Genomic DNA, 15,200 nt, shown 5'->3' with positions numbered 1-15,200 from the left:
GAAAATTACAGAACCCTAAAGAAAGATATAGAAGAAGACCTTAGAAGATGGAAAAATATACCCTGCTCATGGATAGGCAGAACTAACATCATCAAAATGGCGATATTACCAAAAGTTCTCTATAAGTTCAATGCGATGCCAATCAAAATCCCAACGGCATTTCTTGTAGAAATAGATAAAAGAATCATGAAATTCATATGGAATAATAAAAGACCCAGAATAGCAAAAACAATGCTAAGCAGGAAGTGTGAATCAGGTGGTATAGCGATAACCAGACTTCAAACTATACTACAGAGCAATAGTAACAAAAACAGCATGGTACTGGTACCAAAACAGGCGGGTGGACCAATGGTACAGAACAGAGGATACAGTAACCAATCCACAAAACTACAACTATCTTATATTTGATAAAGGGGCTAAAAGCATGCAATGGAGGAAGGATAGCATCTTCAACAAATGGTGCTGGGAAAACTGGAAATCCATTTGCATCAAAATGAATCTGAATCCCTGTCTCTTGGCCATGCACAAAAGTTAACTCAAAATGGATCAAGGAGCTTGATATTAAATCAGAGACACGGCATCTGATAGAAGAAAAAGTTGGTTATGATCTACATACTGTGGGATCGGGCCCCAAATTCCTCAATAGGACACCCATAGCGCAAGAGTTAACAACTAGAATCAACAAATGGGACTTACTCAAACTAAAAAGTTTTTTCTCAGCAAAAGAAACAATAAGAGAGATAAACAGGGAGCCTACATCCTGGGAACAAATCTTTAATCCACACACTTCAGATAGAGCCCTAATAACCAGAATATACAAAGAACTCAAAAAATTAGACAATAAGATAACAAATAACCCAATCAATAAATGGGCCAAGGACCTGAACAGACACTTCTCAGAGGAGAACATACAATCAATCAATAAGTACATGAAAAAATGCTCACTATCGATAGCAGTCAGAGAAATGCAAATCAAAACTACCCTAAGATACCATCTCACTCCAGTAAGATTGGCAGCCATTAGGAAGTCAAACAACAATAAGTGCTGGAGAGGATGCGGGGAAAAGGGCACTCTTGTTCATTGCTGGTCGGACTGCAAATTGGTGCAGCCAATTTGGAAAGCAGTATGGAGATTTCTTGGAAAGCTGGGAATGGAACCACCATTTGACCCAGCTATTCCCCTTCTCGGTCTATTCCCTAAAGACCTCATAAGAGCATGCTACAGGGACACTGCTACATCGATGTTCATAGCAGCACAATTCACTATAGCAAGATTATAGAATCAGCCTAGATGTCCTTCAATAGATGAATGGATAAAAAAAAATGTGGCATTTATACACAATGGAGTACTACTCTGCATTAAAAAATGACAAAATCATAGAATTTGGAGGGAAATGGATGGCATTAGAGTAGATTATGCTAAGTGAAGCTAGTCAATCTTTAAAAAACAAATACCAAATGACCCCTTTGATATAAGGGGAGTAAACAAGGACAGGGTAGGGACGAAGAGCTTGAGAAGAAGATTTACATTAAACAGGGATGAGAGGTGGGAGGGAAAGGGAGTGAGAAGGGAAATCGCATGGAAATGGAAGGCGATCCTCAGGGTTATACAAAATGATATATAAGAGGAAAGGAGGGGTAAGACAAGATAATATAAATGGAAGAAATGATTTACATTAGAAGGGGTGGAGAGAAAAAAGGGGAGGGGAGGGGAGGGGAGGGGGGATAGTAGAAAATAGGACAGACAGCAGAATACATCAGACACTAGAAAGGCAATATGTCAATCAATGGAAGGGTAACTGATGTGATACAGCAATCTGTATACGGGGTAAATCTGGGAGTTCATAACCCGCTTGAATCAAACTGTGAAATATTATGTATTAAGAACTATGTAATGTTTTGAACGGCCAACAATAAAAAAAAGATAAACAATTTGAAATATTTAATTGCAATTAAGGTTTACTTTAAAAAGTTCTGAACATTTAAAATTAGTAGTCATCAATAAGTTTTAAAATTATGACCCAATATTATAAGTTCTCAATTTTAATGAAATATAATTTATTTATCTTCATCTTTCTGTTTCATGTATTTTGTGCCTTAAACAAATTTTTTTCTACTCTATGATTATTCAGTTTGATAATTTTTTTAGGAGGATTTATTGTTTTAGTTCTCACTACACTGAAATTGCCTTTTATGAAGAACATGAGATAGAGAACATGGCTTCTTTCCATATAGATATTCAGTTGTCCAAGCAAAGTTTATTGGAAAGATCATTTTTATTAGTCAGTTTTCTATCACTGTGACATAATTCCTGAGATAATCAACTAATGAAGAGGAGAGATTTTGGCTCACAGTTTCACAGGTTTCTTCACTTCATAGTCCAAGGACTCTATTGCTCTTGGCCTAAAGTGGGGCAAAACATCATCACAGGGAATATGTGGAGCTTCTCACCTATGGCAGACAAGAAATATTAAGGAAGAGAAAAAGGGGATAGAGTCCCAATATCCCCTTTAAGGAGTACAAGTCACAAATTACTTAACTTCCTTCCACAAGGTTCTATCTTTTTAAAAGTTCCACCACCTCCCAATTTGAATTCAGGCTGTAATTCAATCCTTCACCACATGGCCTTTAAGGAATATTTAAGATCCAAATGATAGCACTATTCTCTTCCCAATTCATTGCAGTGGAATATTTATCTTAAATTTGAGCAATGGCTGTATGAATTTGATCAGGGATCCTCTATTCTAAATGATTGTTCTAGATATCACAGCTTTATAGTAAGTTTTGCTATCCACTGATGTAAGTTCTTTGACTTTGTTGTGAACTTTATTCTATGTATTTTTATATTAATTATAGAATCATCAACTTTCATAAACATATGAGCCAGTTGAATTTTAATGACAACCACATTGAATTTACAGATCAATTTGGGGATAATTGGCATCTCAACATTATTAAAACTTCCAATTTATTAAAATACTGTGACCCCAAATTTATTTGTCTGCCTTAATTTTTATCAGCAAAATTTTCTGGTTTTTCAATGTAAAGTCTTTCAAAATATTTAATTAGATTTATTCTTTTAAATAAATATTTATTTTTTAATTTTAGGTGGACACAGTGTCTTTATTTTATTTTTATATGGAACTTAGGATTGAACCCAGTGCCTCACACATGTCAGGTAGCGCGCTACCACTTGAACCACAACCCCAGCCCCGAGATTTATTCTTAACACTAGGTGCTTTTTAAAGATACCAAAACATATGTTATTATAATTGTATATTTTCATTGACTATACTGTACTACTAATTAATTCTAATAGCTTACACATATTTTCTTTTTGCATTTTTATGTAAAAAATCATGTAATTTGTTTCCAAATTTTATAAATTCTTTGTGACTTTTTTTACACTATTGAACTGTCCAGTAGAAATGTTGTTAGTGGTCATTCTTATTTCTATAATCACGAGGAAAATATTAAATATTTCCTTATTAAGTATGATCAATACCATAGCTTCTGTTAGGATTCTCTTTGTCAGATCAAAGTTTCCCTCTTCATTTTCAGTAATTTAATCATTTTATTATGGATGGCTGTTGAATTTTATCAAATTTTTCTGTATGCATTGATACAAAGTTATTTTTCCCTTTTATATGTATGTGTACACTGTTTTTGTCTAACTTTTTTTTCAAAACAAAACAAAAAAAATAGAAAGTGTTTCCTATATTCTTTTTTTTGTAAAAATTTTGGGTGGTAACATTTTAAATAAAATATTAATGGTCATAACACTTATTCTTAAGTGCCTAATTAATTATGAGTCTGCTGAATGTTCTTCATGAATTATCTAATCAATATGCTCATTTTTTCAGATAAGAAATCAAAGATGCAGAAAGATGAATTATTCAAAGTTTCCTCATAAAAAGTAAATGGTAGAACCATAATCCAAACTTTAGCAATCTGATTTTAATTTTTTAATTGCTACATGAATACTATTACGCAATATGTTTTATGTAATCTAGCACAAAAAATAACAAATGATATATTCCTTGTGTTAGTGAGATCAGGGAAAATAATGTTGCAAGCAATATAACATCTCATGATAATTTTTAAAAAGAATTCTCAATATTTGAAATTTATTAATTTTTTCAACAACAACCTCATCTCAATTTAAATTTAAGGAAAGATCAACTGTAGAAAATGTAATATTTATAAGACTGATCATGCTAGCACAAGTCTTTATTTTTGTTTAAAGAGAGAGAGAGAGAGAGAGAGAGAGAGAGAGAATTTTTTAATATTCATTTTTTAGTTTTCTGCAGACAAAACATCTTTATTTGTATGTGGTGCTGAGGATCGAACCCAGTGCCGCGCATGGCACGAGAGTGTGCTACAGCTTGAGCCACATCCCCAGCCCACAAGTCTTTATTTATAATAAAGAAAATTTTAACAGAGCCATTTATATGTTTACATGAATTGAATAATGGTTGCATTAAAATAACATGGAAAATGTTATTTATGACACAAAATAGAATAGTGCATGCTACAAAACAGGCACTCAATAAAACTTTTTTTAAAAAAGGAAAAAAACCCTGCAAGCTGTGATTTGTAATCTGAGCAGAATGCTATGCACCCTTTAAAATATAACAAATAAGTATCCACATAGCTTTAGAGAAAATCTTTGGTCACATGATCATTACTAAAAAATATTACCGATGTCCATAAATGATGGTAAGAGATCTCAGAAAAAAACAAAAGTATATTGTGGGCTTACATTTATTTTCAATTACTTGTAAAGGTATTGTAAAGATTGCAATAATAAATTTTAATAGACTGGGGCACCTGAGAGGATTTCAGGTAGTTGCTACATTTGTTTTAGGATGGCCTTGTAGGATGGCCTTGTAGACGTTTTTTTTTTTAACTATTTTTTCTATTGTTACTAATCATAATGAATGACCAAAATAGTTGTTCAAAAAACAGAGATTTGGTAGGTAGGTCTCAATTTCAAACATAAACATTTATTTTTAGTTTTTCAGGAGGACTGACATTAAATATTCATTTTTTTTAAAGTTCAAGATTTCCTGTTCGTCTTAGAAATACATGATTTAGCTGGTAAAGTGGTTCTCCAAGCATGGTACTCAGATCTGCGGCAACACCTGGAAGCATGGTAGGCACTCAAATTCCTGGGGATCACTTGAGCCTTTCTGAATCAGAATTTCTGAGTGTAGTTCTTAGGTTCCTGTATCTTAATAAGCTCTCCAGGTGATTCACATGCCTATTAAAGTTTGAGAACCACTGATGCAGGGACAACAAACATCTACCACCACTTGCTAAACCATTTCTTTGTGTGGAAATGTTACGACTCCAAGTCCCAGGTGCTAGAGGGGTAGAGAAAATGAAGATTTATTATTTAGTTCAAGTTTCCATTTTGAAAGATGCTCCCTCCCCGCTCCCCCTCCAAAAACAAAAACAACACACACACACACACACACACACACACACACACACATTCTCGAGGGAAATGACATATATTTAAAATCTGTGTGATTAGAGATGAGAAGTGTCAGAAGTTGCTGATCAATTTTAAGAGCTACTGCATACAAAAGACACCTGTGGTGAGTTTTCCAATCTTGGATAAGAAAAGAGAGTAAGCTTTTATGAAATTTTTGACAGAACCTTATGTTCTTCAAATTGACTTTAGAAAAAGCAAGAGTATTCATTCTTTCAGGGAATGAATTTTTGTTCCCAGAAAATAAGCAAATTAATAAAATCCATATATTCATTTCACATAAATGTGTTAAAATAATGAGCCACTTAAGGAAAACCAGTAAATTGGGAAAGGTTAATATTTTATCTGTTTACATAAATAAAGCATTGTAAAAAACTTCTTCAAATAATCTTTGGTGTCTGTAGGAATAACAAGCCTGAATGTAATTGTGGCTTTTCCCCCAATATTTCTTCATGCCTTTGATTAAGTTTTATATATTTTTACATGTAAGAATAAACAGTATGAGCTACAAAGGTCAAGGGTTTGGAACTCAACATCAATTCTGTTATTTAAGCATTCTGGGCATTAAGATTTTCCTGTATAAATAAAGATTAAGATGCTTATCTCCAAAAAGATAAAAATACCTGTGTGAATTAAATGATATATATTTTTATGATAAACTCTAGTATGGTGTCTGTCTTATTAAAATGAATGCTCAAGATTGTTATTATTTTTTTGATTCCCAGTGTGTTGATAACCACGTATGTGCTTTTGGCAGATTAAAATAATAAATGAATCAAAATTAAGTATGGTTAAACATGCTGTTTATAATTTTATCATTACAGGGCAAAATGGAACAATAAAACAGAACTTGGACTAGAGAAATTATGTTAGAAGTATAACTTCACTCTTAATTTTCTCTGCTATTATGTGGTATGAAATGTTAACAGAAATCAATAAGTTTGAGGACATTATTGGTAGATTAAATTAAATTTGGAATTCATGTTCACAGAGTAAGATAAAAGAGGCTTTCAACTGTGACAACTAAAACAAGTTTAAAATATTTAGTTAATTTAACAGCCATTTTTATTATAGTCTAAAAGCAGTAGGAAATAGAAATATGATCCTTAGATGCATTCTTTTTGAAAGAGAAGTTTCATGAAACGCAGGCAGCAGAAGTCTGGGTGGTCAGCAAGAGAGATTGGCATTAGATGGCTTAATAAAAGACTGATAAGGAATGGGGAGGGAGTGCTCACCACAAGTTTTTGCATTCTCCAAGATATATCTAAGGTGAATTTCATTTGTGTGTGTACTCGAGCACACACACACACACACACACATAAACACACACTTACACACACACTCAGTGAGATTTCATGTGGTTTAGAATAAAGTAAAAAAAAAAAACTAATACAGCAATTTCTTCAGTTGTTGCATATGAAAGGAAAAATGTGCAGGAATATAAGAGAATCATTACTAATGTCTCATCAGTCCTCACATACCAATGTACATTTTGTTAAGGGGAGAATGAATGCTTGAATGCTTGGATAGTTCCATCTCATAAAGATCAAAAGCCCAGGTCATGAACCCAAACTTGGTTTATCCCTTCTCTGAAATGAAGACTGCTTTATTCCACAAATCTCTTTCTGAAGTTGTGTATTAGAGTATTTTTCCTTCCATGTTTAGAAACCACCTCAGGGTATTCAGTCTCTTTCTTTACAAGTGTCTTTGCTTGTAGTAAGTGATCAATAACTATTTGATAGCTTCAAAAAATTCAATAAAATGAAGAAATAAATAGCAGTTGTTAGAATCAGAAAATATCTCATGTAATCAATTTAGACACTTAATCTGTGAGTGGTATTTAAGTATTTACTTTGTAAAAGTATTTTTGCTCTTGATTTCAACATGTCCATTAGATACAATATTAATTGGAAGAGCAATAACACTGTCCATTTTGGCTCTTGGCTTCTCATTGTAATGACCATATTGTTTGCTAGAATGAAAACAGGGATCACCGGTCCACAACAAGCCCATGTTTTAATTTCCAAAATTTCCTTTAAAAAGGGCCATTTCATTTACTAAAATAAGCCAGTGTGCTCAAATATAACTCATCCACAACTCAAAAACTCTTAAGAGCTCATTATTGTGTTTCTTTTGGTGAAAAACAAAGCAAAAGTTTTCACCTGTGACAATGGAATAGCATTTATCCCTGGGGCAAACACAATGACTTTTTCTTGATAGGACCTGTTTTGTATTCTAACTACTAGTTTACTAGGGTAAACTGTAAGCTCTATTTACTTCAGAAACATGTGTTATCACCTTTGATTTCCCAACATCTAGGACACAGCTGATAAATAACAGGTCCTTAAATGATTGAAATAAACTATAATGAACAGATTAATAATTATTTTAGTGTCTTTCTATTACATTTCCCATATTCTTTTATTTTCCAGCTGCTACCAGATTTGCATTTTCCAAATTATTATGACAAACATAACCAGGAGGAATGGATTCCTACTCTTGGGGTTTTCTGATGATCAAAAAATGCAGATCTTGTATGCTTTGCTCTTCTTGGTGTTGTACCTAGTGGCTTTGACAGGAAACTTCATCATTATCACCATCACAACACTGGATCAGCACCTCCAATCTCCAATGTATTACTTCTTGAAGCAACTTTCCCTTCTGGACCTCTCCTTCACTTCTGTCACAGTCCCCCAGGCCATTGACAATTCACTGATGGATGATAACTATGTTTCATATGGCCAGTGCATACTGCAGGTTTTCTTCTTCACATCTTTGGCCTGGACTGAGATAGCTATTCTTACAGTTATGTCTTATGACCTTTATACAGCCATTTGCTTCCCACTGCACTACGAGGTCATCATGGATCCCAGAAATTGTCAGTGGGCTATGATAGCTGTGTGGGTGAGTGGAGGCATCTCAGGAATCTTATACATAGCAGCCACATTTTCTATCACATTCTGTAGGGTGAAAATAATCCATCAATTTTTCTGTGATGTCCCCCAATTACTGAAGCTCTCCTGTTCGAATGATTACCTAGGAGTAATTGGAGTAGCTGCTTTCATGTCTGTGGTAGCTTTAGCCTGCTTTGTCTCCATTGCCCTCTCTTATGTTCACATATTCTCCACAGTTCTAAGAATACCCTCTGCTGAAGGCCTCTCTAAGGTATTCTCCACCTGCCTGCCCCACCTCTTTGTTGTCTCATTTTATCTCTCTACAGGCATCTGTGCATATCTAAACCAAACTACAGATTCTCCATCTGTGTTTGACTTTATGGTATCTATTTTTTACACAGTGATACCCCCAACACTCAACCCTATTATCTGTAGTCTGAGGAATGAGGCCATGAAAGGTGCGCTTAGAAACTTACTTTAGGACAGATAATTCTCTGGGAAAAATACATTTTTGTCCTGTTGTTAGTGGTTCTTCAATATTATATGCAAGGAATATTTTTGGTAATTGGATCCATCAATTTGTAAAGTTAATGAAGAAATAGCATTACTTTGTATAGATAAACTATGTAAAATAATCGTCATCATTGAAGAAACTTTTTTCCTAATTTATTGAACATTGTATTCATTGAAATATTTTTTTGCTTTTTTTAATTAATAAAAATTGTAAACACATATAACCTTGTAATATAGTTCCACTACTTCTTTTTTCATCGCAGTACATATACACACAAACACATACTTACACAGACACAGTAACAATCATAGCATGTTTTAAACACTTGTGTGTAAATTATATTACAAAAATAAAAATAAAAAGTGATAATATGTACCCACAGTTTCACCCACCAAACAAGTCAACCATTTTCATTTTAATCTATTTAAGTTTAAATATTCATCTTAATTTTTATCTTAATATATACCAATTTTGCATATTGGTTTAAATTTATAGGCCATTACTATGTTTAACCACATAGTTTTACTATGCTAATTTTCTTTAATGCAACATAATCAATTAAACTCATCTGAAGATACAAATAATCATTTATCTTTTTTCACATATACTAGTTATTTTCGATTTTTCACTCTTATAAGTAATGCTGAAAGTTGAAGTTTTCATAATTTCAAAGTATTGGTTGTGGAGTCAGTGTACAAATTGTTCAGCGTTCTTTAGACAATATTTCTTTTCAAAAATATTAGATATTTTATGTTACAATTAGCAATATATGGCCAAGTCATTTCTACTCTATGTCTTACATGATTATGTTAATTCATGCAGAAAATATTCAGAGAGAACTATTAGCTGTTTGAAGTCATATCAAGTGCCTGCAACACAAAAATACAGATACAGCATTTAAATTGTGGGGTCTTTTAAAAATAATAACAATATTTTACCTTTTGTAATTATTTTCAAATGTGTGATATCTCAAGAAATTAAATATATTCACAATACTTATTTTTCATATTATTCATTTTGGCTTTAAACATTTCCTATTTTATGAAAAGTATTACAATTCTGTTTTATGATGGCAAAATCATTTTCTCAAGTTCTTCTTCTTTCAAATTCTCAGGCCATTTTATAAATTCAAACCTTATATCAAGTAAGCTGAATATGAGCTTTTAATGTTGTGGAAACAAAGCTTAACAAGTCCAGGTAATCAAGACATAATCATAAATGATGCATAATTAGATATTTTACCTCCTCTGTTCTCAGGCCATTCAAACAGACAACAATAACATGTGAATTATATTTGTTTCTTTTTGATTTTCACCCCAGCGAAATATTTTAACATAATTTTCTGAAATTTTCTTTCTCTGACCTATTATTTTAATAAGCCCACTGAATTATAAAATACGTATATGTTTCAATTTCCATTCTACTTTTTCAATTCTGATATATATATATATATATATATATATATAGTAAATTAAATAATATTGTATTGATTTTACTGCATGATTTGAGTAGAAGAGCTACTCTTTACATTTTTGTGTCTTCTATTACTTTCATAGATACATTTTTAATGTCTTCATTCATTTCAGTAATTATTGTCTGTCTTGAGACCACTAGTCATTCAAAATATACAAATTAACTTGGAAAATGTTGTGCTCTGTGAAACTTGTTTTTTGTTTCCAATAAATACCAAAAGTTCTGTTGTTTTCTCTAAATAAAATTTCTGCTAGTTCTCTTTATGAAAATAAAACATTCCCTAATTTGTGTGATTTTCAAAACCTGACTGACTCACTTTCTATTCAAGATAAGCATACAATGCAACTACCAAGGGACTTTGAACTATGAGGATTTCTGCATTGCTACTGCTACCTCCCATGTGAGAATACAAAAAGCCCACTTCCTCAGGCTCCCTTACACCTAGAATGCAAGCATTGAATCTGGTTGTAGCACTAGATGCTCCAACTTGAAAGTTCACCTTACACAAGAGCAGTCTGAGCAAGCTTGCATTTTGTGGCATCCTTTTCTACCCAAGTCAATGGCCAAGTTATTCAGCTTTGGGGAGCAATCACAATAGAGCCTGGAATCCAGTCTCAGCATCAGCAGGAGAAAATCCAGAGCTCAGCACATGGATCTGGGATAATAAGCTTAATAATCTACCCTTCCAAGAGGCTCGGGATTCACCCAAATTTCTGTAATAAGCTCATTTTTTTTAAAATTAAAAATAGGGAAAGGAAATAAGGACTTATAATTATAATTATAAATTTTATTAATTTGATGGAGATAGAAAGAAGGGGCCAAAAAGGTAGGATTGAATTGTATAACCTTATAATTTGAGGATTTGGGGTTGCCATTTATGGCCAAGCAGGAGGTGAGAACAACTGGAGTCCCAAATAAAATGTCTTAAATTCACTTTCTACATGTTACTTGTCAATTAGCTCAGTCTTAGCTTTCTTATATTATAGTTAAGGAAAGGAAGAAGCAATTTTTTCCCCACATTTTCTTCTCTGTTTTCAGTTTCTTAGGTAAGAAGATACATTTTACTACCAGGTTTACTTGTGTTCTGCCACAGAACTCCATTGTTGTTTGGCAACATCACATGAACAGTTTTGTTGTATTATTATATTAAAAGACCCTTCCCCTAATTGGTTAAGATGAAAAAATAACATAATTGGGTTTTGAGAGAACTGAGTCCTCCACATTACTTCATCCATTTGTTAATTTATTCATTTAACAAATATTTGTTTTGTTAGGCAGATGTAGCTATAGCATTAAATAAAATATTTTATTCTCATATAAAAAGAAAGGTTACCTCTATTGGACACAATCAATTCAACTTATGAAATAGAGTCAATTTAACTGCATTTCATATATGGATGTCTCTTGTTTCCTTCTTTTGCCTAATATCTCTGGTTAGGATTTCCAGAACTATATTGAATAGAGGTTGGTGAATGATTTTTTTTATACTGGAGATTGAACTCAGGGGTGCTTTACCACTCAGATGCATTACCAGCTCTCTCTCTTTTTTTAATTTTGAGGCCTCTCTAAGTCACTGAGGCTGGCCTGGAACTTTTGATCCTCCAGCCTCAGTCTCCCAAGTCTCTGGGATTACCAGCATTCACTACCACGTGGGGCTTGAATGATCTTTAATGTGCTCTTTACTTTAGTTTTCTATTATTTTGTAGAAGATTTTTGTGTCTATGTTCATCTGGGAAATGGGCCTACACAGTTGTTTTTGTCTTCTTGTTTCCCCCCTCTTCCCCCTCGATCTTCTCCCCTTCCCCTTCCTTTTGCTCTCCTTCTCCTCCTCCTCCTTCTCCTCCTCTTCCTTCTTCTCTTCCTCCTCCTGCATCTGGCTCTGTGTCAGGCTAATCCTGTCCTTCTAAAATGTGTTTGAAGGTGTTCCTTTCTGTTAAGTTTTTTAGATAAGTTAGAAAAGAATTAATATTTTAAAATGTTTTACAGAACTCAGCAGTGAAGCCATCAGGTCCTGGGCTTTTCTTTGGTGGGAGGCTTTTTATCACTGATTCTATCCCCTAACTGCTTATTGCTATATTTACCTTGTCTATTTCTCATAATTTAATGTTATAAGTTGAATGGGTCAAGGAATTTATTCATTTTTCTAGGTTATTCAATTTAGGGACATACAATAGTTCATAATAAAACTATGGACCAAGGCAAATCACCAGTTTATCACAATTGTTTTATAATTCTTATGTTAAAATTTCCCTGTTAAAATAAAATTTCTGTGTGAGCTTTTCTCACCTCCTCATCTGACAGACGGTTATAGGAACAAATAATAACAAAACAGAAAATGTAATTGTGTCTCCATTACTAATGAAAATACATTTTGTTTAATAAAATTGGAAGTTACAAAGGTTTATTGAAAGCTAATTTGAAAGCCAGTGTGCTACCTAAGTAACACACAAGTAAGCTCTCTCATTTGAAATGGGAATCTGGACTGGTTCTGTTTTCTGTGAGACCACTGGGTCCATGAATCCATTCCAAGAGTATTTTTATGATGGAATTTGGAAATGCTGTTGACAAAAATTCCTCAGTTTCCAGTCTGCATTGGGGATTACCTCAGCTCCAGAAAGCTGTCTCACTTATGATCACACCCATCTCATGGGTGCCTTCACCCAGTGCCAACCAATGTCACTATAAAGGTCTAACCACAGGCAGTATAATTGAAGACAATGCCAAATTACCCATATAGCTCCAGAACTCCCTGAGACTGATACTGAGTAGACTGTGGCTCATTCCCTCCCAGTCCTGCTTTCTGATCCTCACTTCTACAGTACATCAGTCATGCCCTAGTAAACACCCTTCAAACTAAATTTCAGGTTATAGTCTTCTTCTCAGGGAACATATCTTGCACTACATTTTTTTCTGTGAATTCTCAATTGTTTCTTTGATTACTGTCTACTGTTTTGTCTTCTTTCTAGATTTTTCTATTATTATACACTATCATTGTTTCTTCTCACAACATATCTTAGTGTTGGTCTTCACATTTTCCACTTCTTCATTTGTTTTCAAACATTTTCTGAAAGTGAACATATATTCCAGATGAGTAGATTTTTCTCTTGATTGCCTTCGTCTACTGTTATTTGTTATAAATGTTTGCCTTATTTCACATTATCTCACCCACTGGGTATATGTATCAAGCTTATTTTAAGTCATTTTCATTTCCTAGTGCATTGATTCTGCCTCATCTTTTATAATCAAGTCAACTTATTTTTCTTTTTATTAATGGCTTCATTTATCAAATATATTATTGCCTTCAGTAAATTCATACTACTCTGGAAGGATTAGTTATTTTGACTACTCAGATATTTAAAACAGGGACCAAAAGTACCCCTTTTTTATGTCTCTTGCTGATTTTAGGGAGTGATGGGGATTACACAATGCAGAGAAGAGAATTGCTGCTGCTAAAACTTGGACCTAATCACATTCCATTTAATTTCTCTTACCAGGTAATGCTGACCCTGGGAACCCTGGATTCAAGAAACATTGGCTGTAAGGAAAATGGAGTTTATCAGGCTCCCTCACCCAGATGTCTATGGAGCACTGTCTTATGGAAGTCAGAAGCAACACTCCCTGTGTAGTCTTATATAACCCATGAAGTCTGCATGCTGCAGACTTTGTTACAATCCTGTACATAAGATGAACAGGACTTTCTTCTCTCCTATCCATCAGTAAAGATATTTCATATCTCCCTACAGCCTGGTGTATTTTCTTCAATCTGCCTAAATCATCAATCAATCTGCCTGGGATAGAGTAGTTACACTATACTGGTTCAGTACCTCCAAAGGTCCATTGCTCTTTTTTCTTTTTAGAGGTTCCTTCCTTAATTTCTATTACCTATACCATAGCATTTGTGAAATAAAAGTAAAAACAAAAATCCAGGGCAGGTATCTGCACCAGGCAACTGCTGATACCAACATCAACACACAAGTGTAGGTATTCCCTGAGTTCATTCCACTAATCTTACCAGAGCTTGACATCCCTTGTTCTGTCTTGCAGTTGGGGAACAGCCAATAAGCAGGCAAATTTATTTTTTTCAAAATATTTTTAAAGCATAACTAAAAGCTTAGCCCCAATCAAGAAGGAGTTCAGATATACTACTTGGACTATTTTCCATAAAATGTCACTCATTGCTCTTCCCATCGCCCATATACATCGCAACTAGAAACCAACCACTTTCTTCCAAGGATTTGTTCTTTGATTTAAGTTTCTTGGATCCACTGAGTTAAACACATGAAGTCAGACAATTCTTCCCAACTCTTTGCCATTCAAAAGGCCAAAACTAATTGCTACTTTTTCTGTACTCAAGATTTCCTGATTTGTGAGTTCATTTACAGGGAAAAAAATTATACCTTTAGAAAAGATAAAATTAACAATGTACATTATTTTAAGTATATTTTACTATTAATATTAAAATAAAAAATAAAAATCAGTCCAAATAGATGAATGTATTCAGTATTAAATAAGTCATGAAAATTAATTAGAAAAAATAAAAGTTAAATTAAATATTGGCTATCCCTAGGTTTCAAGTTGTTTATCCTTCCTTCTCCCAAAATAATAAACTATAAAAATAACAATAATAATAAGATCCACTCTAGCTTTTTGTTCAAATTTCCTAATTCTTTCCTAGATCTTTAAATTAGATTTTTTGGTTTTCTGTTTTCTTACACATAAAATATTTGCCAAGTTATTTTAAGAATTAAAAACATGCACAAACACTTTGAAGATTATTATTATACATAATACTGAAATTCATTGTGACATATTTCTACATGCA

The 15,200-nt window shown here is 33.3% G+C and overlaps 1 protein-coding gene across 1 annotated transcript; it reads left to right on the top strand.

The window, feature by feature from the left end:
• Positions 1–7,960: 7,960 nt before the first annotated feature.
• LOC106145553 (olfactory receptor 14J1) lies at positions 7,961–8,872 on the top strand. The gene has a single exon (XM_013366387.2). The coding sequence runs from the start codon at positions 7,961–7,963 to the stop codon at positions 8,870–8,872; it is 912 nt and encodes a 303-aa protein (XP_013221841.2).
• Positions 8,873–15,200: the final 6,328 nt, after the last annotated feature.

The sequence above is a fragment of the Ictidomys tridecemlineatus genome, chromosome 8 (genome assembly GCF_052094955.1).
Source record: "Ictidomys tridecemlineatus isolate mIctTri1 chromosome 8, mIctTri1.hap1, whole genome shotgun sequence".
NCBI classification, from domain to species: domain Eukaryota; kingdom Metazoa; phylum Chordata; class Mammalia; order Rodentia; family Sciuridae; genus Ictidomys; species Ictidomys tridecemlineatus.
The sequence above is the reverse complement of the archived record's forward strand: the minus strand, read 5'-3'. Positions and strand labels throughout refer to the sequence as shown.